The sequence below is a fragment of the Pocillopora damicornis genome, chromosome 1 (genome assembly GCF_964200805.1).
Source record: "Pocillopora damicornis chromosome 1, jaPocDami1.2, whole genome shotgun sequence".
NCBI classification, from domain to species: Eukaryota; Metazoa; Cnidaria; class Anthozoa; order Scleractinia; family Pocilloporidae; genus Pocillopora; species Pocillopora damicornis.
The window spans coordinates 36,668,479-36,688,221 of record NC_142670.1 but is presented as its reverse complement, the minus strand read 5'-3'; the positions used below and the strand labels follow the sequence as shown (position 1 = coordinate 36,688,221).

At 38.1% G+C, this 19,743-nt stretch overlaps 2 protein-coding genes and 1 long non-coding RNA gene across 3 annotated transcripts; all 3 read right to left on the bottom strand.

The window, feature by feature from the left end:
- Positions 1-2,003: 2,003 nt before the first annotated feature.
- On the bottom strand, positions 2,004-4,582 carry LOC113669711 (uncharacterized). The gene is made up of 3 exons (XM_027185787.2): positions 4,271-4,582; positions 3,089-3,329; positions 2,004-2,229 (listed from the first exon to the last, which is right to left on the bottom strand). The coding sequence occupies exons 1-2, from the start codon at positions 4,402-4,404 to the stop codon at positions 3,089-3,091; spliced, it is 375 nt and encodes a 124-aa protein (XP_027041588.1). The 5' UTR covers positions 4,405-4,582; the 3' UTR covers positions 2,004-2,229.
- Positions 4,583-6,757: 2,175 nt separating this feature from the next.
- On the bottom strand, positions 6,758-11,509 carry LOC149053602 (uncharacterized). The gene is made up of 2 exons (XM_089195697.1): positions 10,714-11,509; positions 6,758-10,295 (listed from the first exon to the last, which is right to left on the bottom strand). The coding sequence occupies exons 1-2, from the start codon at positions 11,455-11,457 to the stop codon at positions 7,650-7,652; spliced, it is 3,390 nt and encodes a 1,129-aa protein (XP_089051823.1). The 5' UTR covers positions 11,458-11,509; the 3' UTR covers positions 6,758-7,649.
- A 678-nt stretch (positions 11,510-12,187) lies between these two features.
- Positions 12,188-15,909, bottom strand: LOC149053601 (uncharacterized). The gene is made up of 3 exons (XR_016185738.1): positions 15,621-15,909; positions 14,621-15,515; positions 12,188-12,413 (listed from the first exon to the last, which is right to left on the bottom strand). It is a non-coding gene; the product is annotated as an uncharacterized LOC149053601 (long non-coding RNA).
- Between the last annotated feature and the right edge of the window lie 3,834 nt (positions 15,910-19,743).

The window sequence follows — 19,743 nt, the reverse complement described above, 5'->3', positions numbered from 1 at the left end:
GCTCTAATTTCGTTTCATTAGTTTGCGGTGAAAGACAAAAATCACTTTGCTTTCAACAATTTTGGATTTTCTAATTACGCTCCTTATTGTCTGAATTTTTCTTGTCTGAGTTCATGAATCGAGTGGTTAAAATATAAAAGCTACATTTTCCGGGCTTATTTAACGCTACTATTTCGACAATTAAAGATAAAAGAAAGCTTTTTAAAGCTTGAATATAAAAATATTTAGATTTCTTACAAAAAGAAGGAATTGCAGCTTGAAGATAATGGAGATAGATGTCAGTGCTAACGCACAAAAATAGCCAGGTAGCTTGGATATCAAGTGCAGCTCAGAAGCGATTTTACAGCAAACTATTTCAACAGTGCTTTTTTACATTTACTCTTGAGTGATAGAGTTGATGGAGGACCGAAGTAAGGTTTGAAAAAGATCGAAATATCTAAGGATAACATGATTACACCACATTTTATGCAATTATGTATAAAATCGGTCGTCTAAAACAAGTTTAGTATTAAAAAAATTTTTCTCATTTTCAATACAACGTTAATTAGTGTGAACAAGATAACATAAAGAGAACCCCTTATGTTCTCTCAGTTTGAATTGCTATTCTCACCGATCAATACCTCGCGGTTTTTAAATGAACCTCGTTCCCCCTGGTGAATTTTTCAATCATAGGGAATTATCTCAACCAAACTTTTTTACGCATCTTACCACTAAAACTTTAAACCATCTGCTTTCTAACACCTTGCCAAATTTGTCATTCAAATTAAGAAATATTATTTTTTGAAAAAAATTCAGGGTGAAATTTCATCGTAACTCCGGCGACTTTTAAAGATAAATTTAAGTTTATTTTTTTTAGTATATTTTTCGATAACCATCTAACTCAGTGAAAATTCAGCAATAAAGTATGTTTCATCTCTCGACTCGCCTTCTAAAATTGACACAGTTCATTTTGAAATGCCACTTGAAATTTAGGCGAAATTTTGAAAAACGTGCGTAGATGTAAATTTTTAATAGGTGTATTAACTAAGATTTAGTTTCTGTCATAATAAATGAAAACTGCTCCTTAAATTCGTTTTGCTGATTTGAACATTTTAGTACGAGTTTTTGGAGCATGTCATTTCTTCATGTCATTTATTTTTTTCAGCTTGATGTAATTTAATTTAAGGTGGTAAATTTGACGAGGGTCTCTGCAAAATTGCGAAATTTGCGCCGATTAAATCTACAGGAGATAACATGGATATCAACGAACAGCAAAGCCAAAAGAATTCAAGAGAAATAACGGAAATTGTAAACTATAATGTAATCTTGCAATTGTAAACTTTAAGGAAAGGGTTTGGACGAACTTTTACAAAAGCAATCTGTAGTCAAAAACGTTTTTTTTTTCCAATTAAATAAGGTCATTTTATGTAAAGGTGGCGAACTTTCTTAAAAGAAGTTGTCTTAAAAGAGGTTGTTACGTATTTGATATACGGTTGCATATGGAAATGTTTGGAATTTTCAGATACAAACTTTTGGGGATCACGTGGTTTTAAGGGGGAACGGATAGGGGGGCCAGTCGTTACTTACAAAGTGTAACAGGGAACTGTAGAAAATTGACAGCCAATGAAGGAAAATTATAAGAATACTACAGGGCCCTAAAGGGGGGGGGGGAAGTTAGGCACATTTTTTTGCGACACAACCAAAATCTTCTGACCGCCCTCCCCCTGCCAGATGGTCACTAACGACCAGTCCCCGAGGAGATAAATATAATCATATTTTTATGAAAATATCATTTTTGCTCCCAGCAGGTGACGAAAATTGTCAAACCTGTTAAAAAGAGATTGCTGCTGTCTTGATGTGACACCAATATCTCTTAACTCATTAAAAAAATTGTATATTTGTCATTAACACGTCATGTTTATTTCAGTTATTGTAAAGCGCTTTTGGATAGCGGTAGAAATAGCGCTTTATAAATAAGGAATCGTTATTTATTATTTAGCTGAAATAGGGAATCGCGAGTCGCATTTTGAGAGTTAGATATTTAATTTTAATTATTACTAGGCTACAATATTTAAAAAGAATGCAAAAACGAAAGCTGTAAGATCAAAAAAAGCAAATTCATAATCGTAACAGAGTTTCCCCTGTTTTTTTCCTTTCTATTTCTTTTTGTATCGATATTCCGTCAGTTCCACATAGTCCTTGTCCTTTCATACTGAGATTCCGTCCAGTGGCGCATTCAATATTGATTCTCTGCAAGAGAGACTGCAGTGTGTTAAAATACTTTTTAAAGCAATTATTTGACACGTTTTTTATTTAAGCTCGGATTTTTTGGGATATACTTTTATTTGCACGACAACATGGCAAAATGAAACAAAAGCGATATCTCTGCGAAGCTTCCTTCGATTCTTCTTGGGTCTGAATTCTTGAGAAATATTCAAATTAACTCCCTTCTCCAAGATAGCTATCAAATAAGAAGTCCTGATTTCTGCACAGTCTTTGCCTTGAAGACTCTTTCATGTTTGGGATGGGGGTAGGGGTGGGGGTGGGGGCGGGGCTTATTTTCTATTTGTCGCGTTTGATTCGTACAGCTTTTCTGACGAAGACTATTTGTTTTTAAACAAGCTTGTCGTTACTTAGAGTTCTTGGCACAGTTCTGATAAAGGGTGGATGATGCTATCCAACAGATTAATCGCTATCCAGCGGATAAGTGATAGCAGAACGTGCCGCACCAACGCGCCAGATAACCCTTTAACTCCAATGATCTCCTTAGAAATGCTCCTTACTATCTGCCATATAGTTCTTGTGGTGTTAGTTTGGAGAATTTGATATTGGTTCAACCAATAATCCCCTAATGATGGTTTTCTTTATTCTCATCCCTTTTTGCTTGATATTGTATTGATATTGTAAGGAGAAATTCTGTCTTGGTCACTCATGGGAGTTAACGGGTTAAATATTTATCTAGTAGATAGCGTTTTCCAACCATCGAAAAACCGGGACCTGATTGGCTCTAAGAGGTATTTTCCTTTCTTCTGATAAGCGGTTGTGCTTACGTTGGTTTTAGTTTTTATAACACTTTAAATTGATTATTGGTCAAGAAGGACATACTCACCTACTCCTCATCTGAAGAACGGTTCCCCCGATACCTGTATCCCCCGTATTTCTTGTATTTTCCGTACTTCCGATAATATCCGGGAGATCCACCATTATCCGAGTCAGAGTCGGAGTCGGAGCCGGAGTCAGAGTCGGAGTCAGAACCACCCTTACCCTTCCGGTAATAGCGTCGCTTAGGTCCACAGTAACAGCGCTTTTTGTATGGTTTGTACGGTTTATAAACATGGTGGTGTGGATCCCTGGTGTTAAGAACAAATTATTTATAACCCATGTTTTGACAACCCTGTGATAACCCCTGGGGTTACCCCTGGCACTGCCCCTGGGGTACTCTCTTTCGAAATAACAAGAACGTCCGCCGGAAATTTCTCGTAAATTAAGTCGTCGATTGAAACCGTCTAGGGTGTGGTGTAGCGTTGAACCCCTGTGAGATTCCACTTCTTGTTTTAATTAACATTTTTATTCCCTTGCGTGTAAAGAATACGTTAGCAGCTGGGAACAATAGTGCATTGTCCTGAATTCCCGGCGGGTGAAGTGGGACTTTAAGCAAGACATCGAACATTCCTTCCCCTTCTAGGGGGAACCCTCAGGATTTCAGGCAGTTTCTTGTCTTTAAATCCACAGTGATTCTCCTAAATCCTTAGCTATTCTTCTCCATTTTTAGGTTTATATTCTTTTATTTCCTTCTCTGTTTCCCTACGTCCGAATTTTCAAATCGATAACCTTTTCTTAATAGTACACACTTCGTTCTAGCCCTGAAGAATACCTAGCATATGTTTGGGCAAACTGTCAAGATTAATTGATAGAGGAAATCCCAAGCCATAATATCAGTGATTTTTTAACATCCCTTTTAGAGTAAAAAGCAATATATTTATATAAATCATGAGACTCATTTTGTGGCGATCCCTTAAATTACCTTGCGCAGATGTTATCAAGCATTGATCCAAGGTGTAGAGCTTTTTGAGTTGGTGGTTTATCGGGTACTTTTCAAGTTTCACAAATATTCGCGTTAAAAATGAACTTTTCAAATGAATTCTAACTCACCTTGAGGGCTTCTAAGGACAATTTTGGTAGGAATCCAATCGTGAGAAGGAAAAATGTAAAACTGTTGAATTGTTGGAGCCTGTTTAACAACCATTTAACCGCACTAATTCCCTGAAACAAATTGATGCCAAATTCTTACCTGTGTAATTCCATGCCAAGTTTTTCTAGAAGTGAGGTTCGTCTCATCACATTAGGCTTATCTTCAGCTGAACCTTGAATGAAGTTGACTAAAACTGCTAAAACCACGACGGCAAGAAAAAATCCACGATCCATTTTAGCTAAAAAAAAATATTCCAAAAATCTCAACCTATAAGCGATCGCACAATCCGGTGTATGATCGATCACTTGATCCTGTAATCTAGCTTTTATTTTATAACGCGCATTGACTTAAAAGGTTCCTGGTCTCAAGAACAATATACATACACAAACAAGTATGTCATCGGTTCTGTTTCAAACCGAGATTTCTTATGCCCTATGAATTAAATCTCGTTTTAATTACACGGGCAATACAGCGAGTCAACTAATGCCAATATAACTGTGATTTCTTCCCAAAGTGGAGACTCTATATATCCTAATTGAGGTTTTTATTTTAAAATTCCTTGACAACAGCTCCTAGCGATGAAAGGACGTCGAGCTAAGGTTAAGAAAATTTGAGAACAGAGCTTTATTTTTCATTTAAAAAAAGGAAACGTTTCCATTCCTCGAATTATAGTTTTGGACTTACAAAGTCTTGAATGAGCTAAATTGAATGCCGGGAAGCAATTTTGCTAAAAAGAAACTCTAAACGTACCATAAAATCAATAAAGTAATCGTCTTTCAAGAAATGGAAAAATTATGTTTGGAAATCGAAACTGCAGCGAGCAAGAGCACTTTAGATGAATGAAGTAAAAAGAATGAAAGAAACCACTTAAAAATCCTTTATCACGTAATATAATAGTTTAATATAATAAATTCCTCACAAGTTCTGTTTATTCCTGAGATAGGTCGATTTTTGTTTCAAGTTGTAACGGAAATGCCATAATTACTGATAACTTCCATTCAATTATACATTCACTTCTTCTCTGTAGACTACAAACTCCACCTATTCTACAGCAAGGAGAAAGGAGCCATTTACTAGGCTGTGTGAGGAAAATCTAAATTCAAGATCAGTAGTCTGGGCATAAAACTCAGCTTGTCACAATTTGAATATGGTAGTATTTATCACGCTTTGTAAGGAGGATGTAACTAAAAAAGAAGTGGTAGACAGATCAAATGAGAGCGACGGTGCAGTGCTTCTCTGTTGCTTCCTTTACAATGATGAACAAGGAGCTTCGCAATTTTTCAGGGTCTGAGAATAAAGCCATAGTATGTGCCACTCAATAAGTTGCTAGTTAGTATTCCTTTCATTTGATGCTGTTTCACACGCTGTTAAAGATGACTCCAACCTTTATTGTCTTCAATAAGCCATTGTGCTTGACCATTTGGTCAAAAAAATACTTAAGAGAAACTTCATGAGATATTGCCTGTTGTATTGAACGAAGGTGTGCGAAATTCAATTTAAGGGAAAGAAAAATGAAAGCTGGTGAATGACAAATATTAATTGAGAGATTTCATTCATAGACGAAATAAAAATACAAAGAAGAACCTTACTTCAATTTTTTACGGATTTTACCAACCTCGGGCACCTAATATTATTGAACATTTTTTAATCGTGTTCAGTGAGGGGATGAGACAACAGTTTCAGTATCCATGGAAACAAAAACAGAAACACTTTATTATTAGGGAAATTACTTTGGGAAAGTATTCTTTTCTAGGATACTCATGCCACAAAATTTGTCTGTACATTTACTTTGTTAAGCCACCGGCTCAGTGGCTTTCAAAATCAAACGGTCACTCGAAAAGTTTCGTGTACAGAACGTTTTTCATTTTATTCCAGTCGAATTCAATCCTGTTATCCGTGCCACTTCGCTTTATTTGTTTACCCCCCCTCCATGCACTATTTTCATACTTTTCCGCTTAATAAACCAATTCTTTTATCGCAGTTCCCTTAACGTTTAAGGTGACTGGATTTCCCCTCGCAATAAACTGCATAAAATAACCTGAACTTGCTTCGTTAAAACACAGACATAGGACGCATCAAAGTTTTTCGCAGTGGCTATCATGATAAAATAATCACCCAAAGCTAGAAATTGCAACCATCCATTGAAACACTGACAAACAAAAGTGTAATAAAGTTATACTAAGTAGCTTTCATTTAAATGTTTACAGACTTGGGTTGTACTCGTAGAGACACCAAAATAATAAGCAGAAGAAAAAAAACCGTGACTATAAAATAACACCTTGAATAAAATACTACAGCTACAAAGAACCATTTTGTTTACAACATAGGGCTGTTCACTGGCCCCATTGATTACCTACACCCACTCACTCAGATTTTCCTTATGTATTGGCTCTCTGCTGAAAATGATCCGTGAGGTGTAACGTGTAAAGCACTTTTAATATCGAGAATTAAAAGTATCTTTAAAATAATAATGATGGCTTCAAGGGCTGTGAAATGTGATAATATTGCATCTTTAAAGTTAAGAGCCCTCTCAGGTCCGGGAACATGCTGCTATGTGATTGGATGAAAGTTAGTCAGTCAACAAGTCAAAATATAACAGAAACATTTAATCTTGAGTAGCAGCTATATTAAGGCATATATTGCGCTGTTAAGTCGTAAGAGCTGATATACATTATATTGAAAGCTGAAATAAGACATCGAGGAGATGAAATGCACATAGATCTCTCATTTGCTGGTTTTAATTCTCTGTCTCTTTCTTTTTTCAGTGAAACAACTACAACGCAAGTTGATGAGGAAATATCCTTCGCCGAAGCCGGAGTATCCAATCTGTCCACGAGCAAAAGGCGATAAAAAGAATGCGGAAACTAAAGTGTGGGTTTTTAAATAACCTATATACGAAATGAAAGGAGAAGATATGAAGAAAATTCCTAAATTTTACAGTTTGTAGAGAAATAACTCATGAAATAACGTCCGCCAGGTTGCCATGATTATAAGCAATTTTTTACCATAAATTAAAAGCAGTTTTATTCATTGCGCTCGTTTTTCAGTTCTTTATTAGCTGCACCATTTTATGTAAGCATTGGAAATTATCTATAATAACTGCAAGAAAAGTGTAAAGATACGGTTTCGGGTAAGAAAAATTGTTATTTAAATAAATCACTGCAGCTCCATATTTTAGTTGATATTAATATAATTGCATGCTGTGACTGTTTTCGCGGATTTAATTTCATTGGTGCTGTTCACTAAGCTTTTTCCCTAAACTTTTAAAAACCTTTTCACGCTATACTCCTTTCATGAGGTGAAATTCTAATTATAAAAAGGAGAATATTTGCTCTTGTCCTGATTAGATCTGTTCTCTGCTTCTAAAAATAGGAATGATCCAAATCTTAACGCCTAAAAAATAGCGAATACTTAAATCCCTTGCAATTCAGCAGACTGTTAGCAATATTACAAACTTCGTTTGCTTTTCTTTCTGCTATCAAACGTCTAGCCAAGGCTGTCGTTCAATCTCCTTAATCAAGTCCAATTCTTCTGAGTTATAAAGCATTCCAAAATCAGTGGCTCTATGGCTGCTTTCACAGGCTACTGGAACAACAGTTGCTCTCTGCATAGCCACGCTTTGTTGCTGTATTTCTTTTGTCAGTGGCGTGGTGTTCTTTTCATTAACTGAGAGATCAGACATCGTTCTTTTTTCCCAAAGGGAAAAGATCAGCTTTTGTATTGCTTTGTCAGATAAAGTTGATCGAAGAGGACTAACAGCTGACCCTGCAACTGTCACAGGTCTTAATGCATCTCCATTTGCCAAAGAACATACACTGTCGTAGTTCTCCGAGCCATTGTTCGCAAAACTCATCTTAGCATTTGGAAAATTAAAAGCAGAGTCATTTATCAATGAAAGAGCCTGCGTAGTAGGCTCCCTCACATCGCGTGACTCGACAGTTGTGGATTCAAAGTTCTTTGTCTCATTTATCATACAACTCGGTTTCGCTGCTGGTTTCTCATTTCTGCCTCTTAAATCCTTTGTTTCAGTTCCAAAAACTTCAAAGATAGCCTCTTCCGAGTCAATTTTCTCTGCTCTGATGGGTTGACTCGACGAGTAACTTTTTGTTAGATTCTTATTGTTTTCAATATGGCTTTTCACTGGCGCATCCAAATCAGTCCGTTGAATGTCCAAGATCTCCCTGATAGCCTCATCCAAGTCAATTTCTTCTGCGTCATTAGCACTTTTCTTTTCGGCATTTTTCCGAGAAACCGCAGGACCTTTTTGCAAAGACATACGTAAGTCAATGGCTGAAATACCTAAAATCTCCTTAATGGCTTCCTCCATGGCAATTTCTTCTGTTTTCCTAGAAACAGGAGAGGACTGAGGAGAACATATTGTTGCAGCATCTCTTTGACACTTATTGTTCTCCTGTTTTGCCAAAGTGACGCCCTTTTGTAGTTTATCCCCTTTAAATGAATCTTGCGGGGAAGGTGACCCAGTGAAAGATTTTACAACGGTTTTTATAGTTGAATCAAAGTCTTCTAGATCCCTTGCCGAATCGGATTTCCTGGTGGTATAGTTGTTCTCAGCACCTAAAGCTGTGTAGGAACATGATCGGTTTGGTCGATTCGTTGTCTCCTCCAACAGACCATCTTCGATTACCATGCACTTTGCCTGTCTTGGTTTGAGAGTGTGCAAATCCTGTTTTTGATTTGGAAATGCGCCAGGAAGATTAGCGTCCAGCGAATAACTTTGGCTTTTGTTAACATCGTCAGCTAATGAACGTCTCGGATTTCTAGTTTTTGGTCGAGCCTTTAGGCCAAAAGTAGAGTATTTTGTCCCGGCCGTAATGTCTAAAGCCGGTAGGAAATTTGTCTTGAGGTTTGTTCCAGTGCGTGCTGAGAAATCTCTTAGCACTTGCGAAACTGGATCACTAGAAACTTTTGAAACTCGTGAGTCCGTTTTGCCAGAGATTCTCTGTGGAATCGCAATATTCTTTGCTTTTGCATCAGATGTCTTCTTTCTAAAGCTTTTCAAGGAATTAGGCGCCGACGAGCTCGTTTCACACACACCTACTCGGTTTGCGATTTGGTGTTTGCCAACAGAACTTAACGGATTTAATCTTTCCGGGTTGATGTCTATAATGTCGTCTGAAAGAATATTTTCTATAATCTCTGCCATTTCAATATCATCGTCCTCATTTGGTTTTTGAAGATCTAGAAAATTATTCATCTGGTATTGGGACGAGGATGTTAAGGGTGCCAATGATTTTAGAAGTGGTACTTTGTCCACTTCCATTGTCAAAAATAGCTTAGGGTTGCTTGTTTTTGGGCGGCCCAAATCGGTAGACCCAGAACAAGCTACTTCATGTGGTCCTGGAGCAAAGATATCGTCACATAGAATGTATTCTATGTCATTAGTCAATTGCTCATTTTCCTTTCTGCTTGAAGAAGTCGTCTTGTTGGGAGATGGCAATGGCCCTACAATCGATGAAGTTTCCAAATCCTTGGCAAAAATGCCATCTTCAAGATTTTGATTCGGGTAAAGACTCTTTTGTTCGCCAGAAAAGTGGTGTGCTGTTGCCACTTGTTTGGTGACTTTTAAGTCAGGAGTAACGCCCTTTTGTAACTCTTTATCTTCACTGTGGCTGTCATCCCTTGTTGAAGAGTTTTTGGGTCGCTTTGCCTTCTTAGTCGTCGATACTATCCTCCTCGTTTTTTGGTTATTTGATTCATTAGGACTGATGTCATCATTCAAGATGTATTCGATATCTTCTGCGAGTTTTTCGTCAGATATGGTTAACTCACTTGCTCCTTGTTTTGTTGAGTACCTTTTTGTATTCGAGACTCTGTGGAACATACTGAGAGTTTGAAGCTTTGCATGAGACCCTGAAGAAGTCGAGGTGATCGAGGCGTTTTCATGAAACTCTTCATTGAAATTTTTTTCTATTTCCTCTCTCACTTTGGGGACCTCTTGGTTCAATGTTTCGCCATTAACACTCTCTTGCAATGGAGGCGTTTGTTCATCAGTTTCTTCCGCAATGGGCCAGTAAAGTACATTTCGGTCTGATTTTATCCGTCCGGGCACGGGAAAACTCGTTGCTTTTGACTTGCTTTGTGACTCTTCATCGCTGACTAAGTACTAGGAAAGTAAAAACCCTATTTCGTTACCATAGTTAGAGAGATACAACCTAACTTTCACAGGGAACTAAACTAATATGGCTAACGTTACACCTGAGAAGCAGAAAATGTTACCATGTCGACATCACGACGCAAATAAAAGAAGCTTTTTTTCCTTATGTTATCATGATTAGAGGAAACCAGACCCAACACATGCCTCAAAACACAAACCAGGTAAGTGGCATGAGAGAGACTTGTCTCATATCACTATTTTATGTTTATGGTGATTAAAAACGGCTGACTAACTCTTATATTGAAGGCAAGAAGTCAGAAGGTTAATTTACCGCAGAAGCAGAAAGAAGTAAAGAAGCATAAAAATTTCCAGTAATTTTCGTATTATTACTGAGCGGATGAGTAAGAATGTGTTAAACAGCAAATACTTTCATTTTCCTGGCTTTCTTTTCATCTTCAGTGGTTTTGACACTTTTTGTAGGATCCAGTTTTGGGTGTGGTTTTACGCTCGATTCAACAGGGGCAAGGTTTTTAATTCTTTTAACTTCTTCTCCTTTGCTGCTTGTATTCTCAGATAGGCGTTCTGTTCTCAAGATCAAGTCACGAAAATCGTTCTGTTTCAGGTCTGCGGGTGGTATTTTGTCGTTCATGATGTATGTGATCATTCTTGTCATAGCGCGACTTTCATCTGTAATTTCTGGGATTTCCTTCTCCACCATGTTGTCGATATTCTCACTCAACATTATTTCATCTTTGAAATGAGGTGTGCGTATAGAGTCCCTCTTTTTCAACCGTTGCCTTGCACTTTGCTTCCATTCCACGACATTGTTGCATCCGTGTTCGTTATCTGAGGCCAATTCTTCCGTCCACTTTTCTCGTTGTCTCGTCCATTGGTTAATTTTCAGCGAATCGCTCTGCAAACATTGTGGTGCCTTTTTGTGCTGTTGTATCGAAGCTTCACCTTGAAAATCCACCCTCACAGTACCTATGCAAGCTTCGATAAATCCATTTACATGGCGATCTCTGCGGGAACTGTGCGTCTCTCTCTGCAGGAAATCTTGTTTGAGCTCGTTTCCACCATGAAATAAGCTCAGAGAACTTTTAGCTCCGATATGAAGCTGCGATTTTGATTTTCTTTTTCGTCTTGCGGAAGAAGAAAAGTAGTTATTCATGGTGATATTTTTTCTCGGACGATCAAGACAGTTTCCAACCGAAGAAAAATGGAGTCTGATTTTTTTTTGTGACGCTTACAAGACGTCACAAATAATAGATCACAATAGAGCGTGCGCAGAATGTTCTGCTTAACCATGACGCTTTTGTAATGTAGAATTCAATCTTACGGCTGGAGACCAGTGCTTCTCTAAAAATGAATATTACTGCTATTCGTAATCACTACTGATTGCTTAGTTCGTCTCATAAGGAAAAAAATCGTGATTAGAGCCTGTAGTAATGGAACCTGATGGTATTAACCCTTTGACTCCCATGAGTGACCAAGACAGAATTTCTCCTTACAATATCAATACAATATCAATCAGATAAGTGATGAGAATAAAGAAAAAATGTCAATTTGGGGATAACAAGTTGATCCAATACTAAATGATCTGAACTAACATTATAAGAATTGTATGCTTGACAGTAGGGAGAATTACAAATTTGATCTGGGAGTTGAAGGGTCACGGGAGACAGATGAATGTCCGTTCAAATCTGCTCGGTTAAAAAAACTTCTTGCTTTGCATATAACAGGCACGAAAACGAAAAATGCTTTTAGTTTGTCGGGGGGGGGGGTTGGGCGGCGGGAATTAGGAAGGAGTTCTATAAAAAGTCACTGACGATTAAATAAAAAGTGAAAACCGTTGGAACATATGTATAGTGACTAATAAAGTAAATAGCACAGAAGTATTAATGTTTTAAAGCATTTTAATTCAAAATACTACAATTTTCTTTTATGCTTCGATTTGCTTACTTCACTACTTGCTTTCACTACTTCAGGACATGCTCTCTAACTTGTTTGCTTGCTTGCTTTTTTTTCTGCAAGCCAACTTGCTTTCAGCCAGTCGTTCGTTGCTGTTTCTATCAAACAGCTCAATCCATCCGGGATTCGCCATCATTTTCCACGGATTTGATCTCCCTGCAAAAAAATGCCGACAAAATTTTATCATCACAGTGACCGACAGAATATCCTGAAAATATCAGATACTGAAAGTATGAAATTGACGTTTCGCTGTTCTAAACAGTCTGCAAGCCCTGTGTCATGGTTTTCGATTGAATGTCACAAAAGTAAACTGAAAGTGATCAGGAAGATCATTCAGGAACACGTGAGTTACCACAGAGAGCCAATGAGAACTCTGCACGTGATGCATGTAAAGATCCAAAAACGCGGATGACCAACTCGCGGTTGGTTTTAGTTCTGCATTTGGCTGGTTTAGAGAGTGGCGTGAGTCCTCTCAACCAATCAAAGATTGAGGTATAGTCAGATCAATTTCTGATTACCTTTGACACTCAAATGAACTTCCTACATGGTCTTACTCGCAAACGAGTTCCTTGTAAATTAGTTGAATATTTGAAGCTGTGTTCAGTGCCCAAACTCATCACGATAGATCTCATTTATTTGTTTAGCTATTTTGTTTAAATACGAATGATTCAGGTCCACTTTTTTCTCAAACGTGAGACAGAAGTAAAAGATGGGTTCCCTGCGAGATAATGAGTGCTCATGCTCAGCTGCTAAGTGGTGAAACGCAAGACCGCGAAGTCCGAGAGTTTTCGGTTTGAGTTATCCTCTGTGGTGTAGAATTTTCCTTCTTTTTCCACTTTTAAGTCGAAAATAGCTCAACTTTTTTTGCCCGACGACCAAACTCAGACAAAATTCAAACTTTATCTTTGTGCATTTGTTGTTCACCTATTGAAGACTTTAGTCCAACCGGTCTTGCTTTATGGTTGTGAAACATTAAAGATCACAAAGACCGATGAAAGAAAACTGAGCACTTTCCAATGCCAATGCTTAAGAAGGATACTGAAGATTAGATAGCAGCAAAAAATAACAAACAAGAGAGTAGTTGAAATGGCAGAGATCAATGAGATTAGCTGCGAGGTGCGAAGATGAAGGTAGAACCGGGTAGGACACGTACTCAGGAGAGAGGGTGAGAACGACTGTTTTACGGCATTGGGGTGGACACCAGAAGGTCAAAGGGCGAGCGGGAGAACAAAGACCACTTGGTTGACTGACCTTGATCGATAAAACAGTACAATGTGATGTTAGCAGGTAATTTAGTGTTAACAACTGGGTTGAAAACGTAAATTAGCTACCGTAAAGGGTAAAAAAGCTGACGTTTCGAGCGTTATCCCTTCGTCAGAGCAATGTGATGTTAATTTGGTTTCTGTCTGACGAGCCGAAAAAAAATTATGCGTGCGTCATTTCTCAGACAATAACGTAAGGATTGATGCTTAACCAATCATTTTTAATTGATTTCCGACAGAGAAAGTCGTCAGTGCGTTTGTTTTGTATGAATGAAAAAAAATGGACACCTTTGCAATTCTTGAACGTCGATATGATAGCTTACAAATCATCCTTGCAGCTCGTGTTTATTTCAACTTCTAGATTTGATTTTTCTTCCGTTTGCCAAATCCCAGTCAGCTCGAATTCTTGTCTTTAAGATCGTGGATGCAAACATTCACGACCTGAAAAAGTGCAATCCAAGAAATTTCTTCGGGTTCACAGATGATGGAATAACACGACTCAAATGTCTCGTTCTTAGGATCATCCAACGCCTGATATTTGTCACGGTCCGTTAAAAAATCTCGAGACACAATGTTGCCGGACAGCGAAGTGAATAAGATTTGAGGCAGAGTTCAGTATTTATCCGCAAAAATGATCGAACAAAACTTTCCTTTCCTTTGCTATTCTATCAAACGATGGATCAAACTCTTGATTTGGCCCCCTTGGTTTTAAGCTGAACACTATACGACTGCTCCTTTCATTAATTTTTATCCTTGAACTGAGTCCAATTTAACAGCTCGGAAGTGGTGGTGGTTTGCGATTGAAGGGGTTGTTGATCGAAATATTCTTTATCACTTCTACCAAGTTGTAAGGTAGAAAACTTAGAACGTTCGTAATGGGCATGAATACGACAGAAATTAACGTCGACACACGCGCCGACAATTAGCAAATAATCAGCGGCTTTCCATGATTTACGAAACGATGGATTTTCGTCTTCAATTTTTTGTAGACGGAATCAACGACGGAATCATTTTCTTTGCCTTTAGCCGCGTCAGAATTTTTTCTTTGAAAGTTTATTTTTTTCATTTCATTTCAAATAACTCTAAATCAAATCTACGCACCTGAATAAACTCTCCAGTTTTATCTTCCGGTCTGTAACCACAACGATTGGAACAAGCCTTCGGGTATTGCCTCCACCATAAAAGTGTGCTCTACGCCTTGAACGACGCCACTTTGGAGGAGTTAAAATGCCTCCTATTCCATGGCTTTCCTGAACAAGAGCTAGAGTGACGAACAGAATGAAAACTGTAACAAGAATTACCTCCTCTCTCATCTTTTTCTCGACCTAATTGCCAGACACCTGATGAATGCCGAAACAAGACAAAGTCTTCAGAGAGACTGACGGCGGAACGTGAGTGTGCAACCCCTTATTTCATCAGTAAGTTAATTAGTCATCTCAATAACACGTGCTATCGGCTCCAACTTGCTCTTGATTGGTCGAATTTTCTGCTACCGCGACGAATCCCTTTGATGATTGGACATATCAAACCCTTTCCCCAGTGCGACGAACATTTGTTTTTCTCGGTTCCAGGTGTACGCAACCACTAACCCCACGTAATGCGCATGCTCTCCGTTGCGAATTTTCAAAATGGCGGACAGGTCAAAGAGGGAAATTAAAAAAACAAAGCGATTTTGCAATGAATTCTCAACATACACCCTCGTTAGAGAGGCGAATCCACGGAAGAAAGATAAAAAACTGTGTGATATTGAGATCGATATGATATTAAATCGATACCGAGGGCCCGTTTAATTGCCTTCCGCCACGATTATTAGCTTTCTTGACAGCTTTCTGAAGACAGAATACTTTCTTCCTGAAGACTTCTGATATGCGGCTATTGATTATTACACCTCGTATACCTGATTGCTCAAACACTTTGTTTACGATTGTTTAAAGGACCGACTCATGGTTCTCCGTCTTCGTCTTGACATTGCTTTGAAATAGTATAGACTAGTAAGCTGAAACGAAAAATTAATCAGGGAAGTTTACGAAAAATCCAGCAAACAAGCTTTAAAAAGGCAATTATTTAGACTTCATACTTCAACGAACTTCACAAATCTTACTTGTTTATCTTGTAAGTAAACGATGGCAGATTAATTCCCGAAGCGCTTTCTGAGTTTCCCGATCCCTCTCCTACTGCTTTCACGCTTACAAAACAGGAAATATCAAAAGGAGGAAGATACAGCCATTTGACGAAGGTAAATCTGCTTTTTGTTCGACACTTTACATATCAAAACAAAGTAAATTTGTTCCTCTTTTTGATTCTGGCGGTACATTTTAAATTTGCGCCTGCGTAAAAGAGATATCGCCCGAGACCCTTCGCTCGGTCGTGTTTTGATCAAAAACGCCTTGTTAATTTCACGCAACCGCTCGGAGAAAAGGTAAAAATGACGAGGGAAAAACTTTATCTTCAAGTTAGAAAATTAGCGAAATAGAAAGCCACAATATTATAGTTTAATATTTCAGAGGTACATTGAGTGCTTTTTCCGTAGAGAATCCGCACGATGGTAAAACATTCGAAAATTACACTCGATTTGAGTGGGGTGTTTAAGTGGGCGTGGTCACTACATTCATGTTAAGACTATTTGTACCCCATGAGTTTGATATGAAAAGCGAAAAAGACGGCAAAACTCACCACGCATGCGGAACAAGTACAGACGCATTTCAAATTCTGTACTTTCTGCTTATCATAGCAACTATTAACGCACAATGACGAAAAATCCTTCAGTTACAAAAATAAGACTATATTTATCCAACTTTAGTAGACTCGTTAACTTGCTAGTCTGCCTTTCAGCTGTGAGTTGAAATTGTCTCCAAAATTATTAATATTAAAGATATCAGATTTGGCGATAACCACGTGGAGGGGATTTGATTGGTTGTTAAAACTTCCTGTACATAATTAAAACATTCACGTATAAGGTGCGTAGACAGTATTTTTCAAACTCCCTGGGAGGGGTCACACCGTGTCAAAAGAGAGTACTCACCAGATTTTCATGCCGACCTCCACGCCGTGTTTTACTTAATGTGACAATAAAATGCTTACAGAAGGGTGACATGGGCACTCCAGGACCCCCCTCCCCAAGTTACGCTCTTGCGTATATGTCATTAAAAGATTTCTGATGCCTTTAATTAATGAATAATATTATTTTCTTATTGACTGAATGGGAAAGCCAGACGGGAAGATATTTGGCTTGAGGTCATGACGTACAGACCAAGCGCAGCGAGGTCCCTGCGTTATTAATTTTAAGGGCTACTTTATGAACGAATTTTTCCGGCGACTTTAAATATCGAAACTGGTGTAAATCTTTGCCACAGACGAGTGCAAAAGACAAATTAACGTTTGTTTAATACGTCAGCGGGGGTTTATTTATAGGAGCAAGCAGTTGTCTGTTTCTCAGCTGAATTGGGAGAAATTCCCACAACTATGCTTCATGGAGTACAAACACACTTCATTAGCACGCACACAAAGGGATTATAAAGGAGTCTCACGCAATCGGCCATTTCGATGTATTAACATTGTAACAGGGCTCCGAGGCTGGGGGTAATAAAACAAAATAAATTTATTATTCATCCTTCAACCTCCATATGATTTCCTTTGATTTCCTGCCACGGAGTCAAGTTTGAATTTTAATATATTGGAAATGGCCTGTTGAATCTGATTTCAGTGGATTAACTGGCGAGATTGTTAGTCAAAATAATTTTTTATGTTTATTGTATTAAACTGATGTTAGCTTAATATGCCACTCTCTTATTTTGCTGCAAAATGAAATCTGTTTCTGAAATAGCTAATGTCATTTATGTCACGCTCTGTCCTCCAATATAGATTTTTATAATTAGTAAGAACCAGTCAAAATGCCTGCATAATTCGGCTATTGATATGAAAAGTCTTCGAATGCAATCCAGTAACAACTCTGTATAATTACCCTTTATCAATTGTTTTTGTCCGCAAAAGCTTTAAATTTGTAATAGAAGTTGCTTTTTACGAAAATCAACATCAAGGCAGGATTTGCATATTGCTTACGATTTATTTCCAATTCTAAAATACAAAGGAAAACTGTTTTTATGTGTTTACACATTTCATATTACAGACAAACAGTTAGTCACAATGTGCATAGTTTAGCAACCAAGCAACAAATATGAGGTAATGCCATCTCGGACTGTTTAATTGCTTGAACTCTACACGTTCTTCTACCGATGTATTGAAGCTGAAAGTTGTGTCCATTATCGACTTTTTTCACGTGCGTAGTATCCGTCTTGGTGCCTCGCTCACAAAAAGAAATCAAATTCTGAGGTCTAAGTTACAAGGAGTGAGCTCTTGTTAACAACACAATCTGGTATCAGTTGTTATCTTTTCCGACACAGTGGAGAATTGATTTGGTTTCCACCTGCTTTCGTCCATTAGAAAAAAGCAGCCTCTCTCTCTTTCAAAACTTGCTTGTTTAGGGACAAAACGGTTGAGAACGAACAAGTACGACTCCACATTAAAAACATCCAGTCATGAGTAACCAGCCAAAAAGGACGTAAGAACGCTTTGAAGAGAAAAATAAAACGAAAAAAAAAATGCTCCAGAGCTCGAAGATTGCTCCCAGTTTAAAACAAAACACATTTACCACCAGAATTACGAAAGGGATTGTCGTGAGTAGCTTTCGGGCTGACTAAAGGATCTACGTTGCCTTGTTGCTCGCAATACTGCACAAGTTCACTTGCACTCAGCGACAGTTTCACCCGCTGGACTTTTGCCTCACGGCGAAGTTGCTCCACAAAAGTGCGCTGCGATTGTAAATCCTTGCTGCATTTACCTGAGGGAATAACAGTCGACATTCTGGGATACACTCCGTGAAAATAACTCTTTGCCTGAGTATTGTAACTAGGGACTTAAGACGACGGTGCCTTTTGTGCAAAAAGCTAAGTGGCTTTCATAAAACTTTTATTGAATTGTCAATTGTACAGGAAGTCTATTGAACTTTTAACGGTTTTTCATTGGTTATAGTGTAACGCACTCACTGTTGACAAAGAAGTTTTACATACACAAGAATGGTATTCTTTACGAATTGGTAAGGACCTTAATTTTGCATTTACAACGTTCATAGCCAGAAGTGGGATTTGGAATGGTTTAAGGAGTGTTCACTTGAAGGCTTTAGTGCACATACTTGATTCTAGAAAAATGGCATTTCATTTCATAAGTTTCATCTGCGGTTTTAGAAAGTGAGACCATTTAGTTGTTCAAAATTCAAACCAAATGTCTACATGCCTTTTTGTTTCTTGATGTTTTTACGAATTTAATCCCTACAATTGACGAACGGCGGAGGATTAACAAAGTCATGGCGTACAATGGCCATTGTACTCAACAGAGATCAAACGTCGGGAAAGCGCAGGACAATTTTGGCTACCTATGCGTCAATTTTTCGCGCAAAATTTGTCTAGGTAACAACATGATTAAGAGTGCAATTTGGTGTTAATAAGCACGATTAAATTTTTTAAAGACGAAAAAATTGCTTGAGCCCGCAGGGCGAGTGCAAATTGTTGTCTCTGAAAAATTTATAAGTGCTTACTTACACCAAATTGCACCCGTAATCATGTTCTTACTTGTTAATACTTTACACGAAAAACGCGTCACAGAAAGTCAAAACAAACAAAATTTTGCAGCACGCGCGCTAATTGTAATTTGCACTCGTGTTATAACATTGCACTCTTGTTACATGAAAAATGCACTCGTTTTCAGCCAAAAAAATATAAATAAATAATAAATAAAATCCAAAATCGGCCCCTAATGTCCAAAGCCTAAAATCGGCCTCTAGTGTCCAAAATAAAAAAAATTGACCACTGGTGTCTAAAATGTCCAAAAAAAACGGCCACCACTGTCCAAAATATAAAATCGACCACAACTGGCCAAAATCCAAAATCGACCACTAGCGTCCAAAATCCAAGATCGGCCAATAATCCAAAATCGGCCACTAGTGGCCAAAATGCAAAATCGGCCACGAGTGCCAAAATCCAAAATTGACCACTAGTAACCAAAATACAAAATAGGGCCACTATTGGCCAAAATCCGAAATCGGCCGCTGGTGGCCAGAATCCAAAATCAGCCACTCCTATCCAAAATCCAAAATCGACCACTAGTATCCAAAATCCGAAATATACTACAAGTGACCAAAACCCAAAAATCCGAAATCGGCCGCAGGTGGT

Coding starts and splice junctions, on each gene's coding strand:
- LOC113669711 (XM_027185787.2), bottom strand. CDS start 4,404: ATGGATCGTGGATTTTTTCTTGCCGTCGTGGTTTTAGCAGTTTTAGTC. Junction 3,330..4,270: donor CTTGGCATGGAATTACACAG/GTAAGAATTTGG, acceptor TCTTAACACCAG/GGATCCACACCACCATGTTT.
- LOC149053602 (XM_089195697.1), bottom strand. CDS start 11,457: ATGAATAACTACTTTTCTTCTTCCGCAAGACGAAAAAGAAAATCAAAA. Junction 10,296..10,713: donor AGAAAGCCAGGAAAATGAAA/GTATTTGCTGTT, acceptor TTACTTTCCTAG/TACTTAGTCAGCGATGAAGA.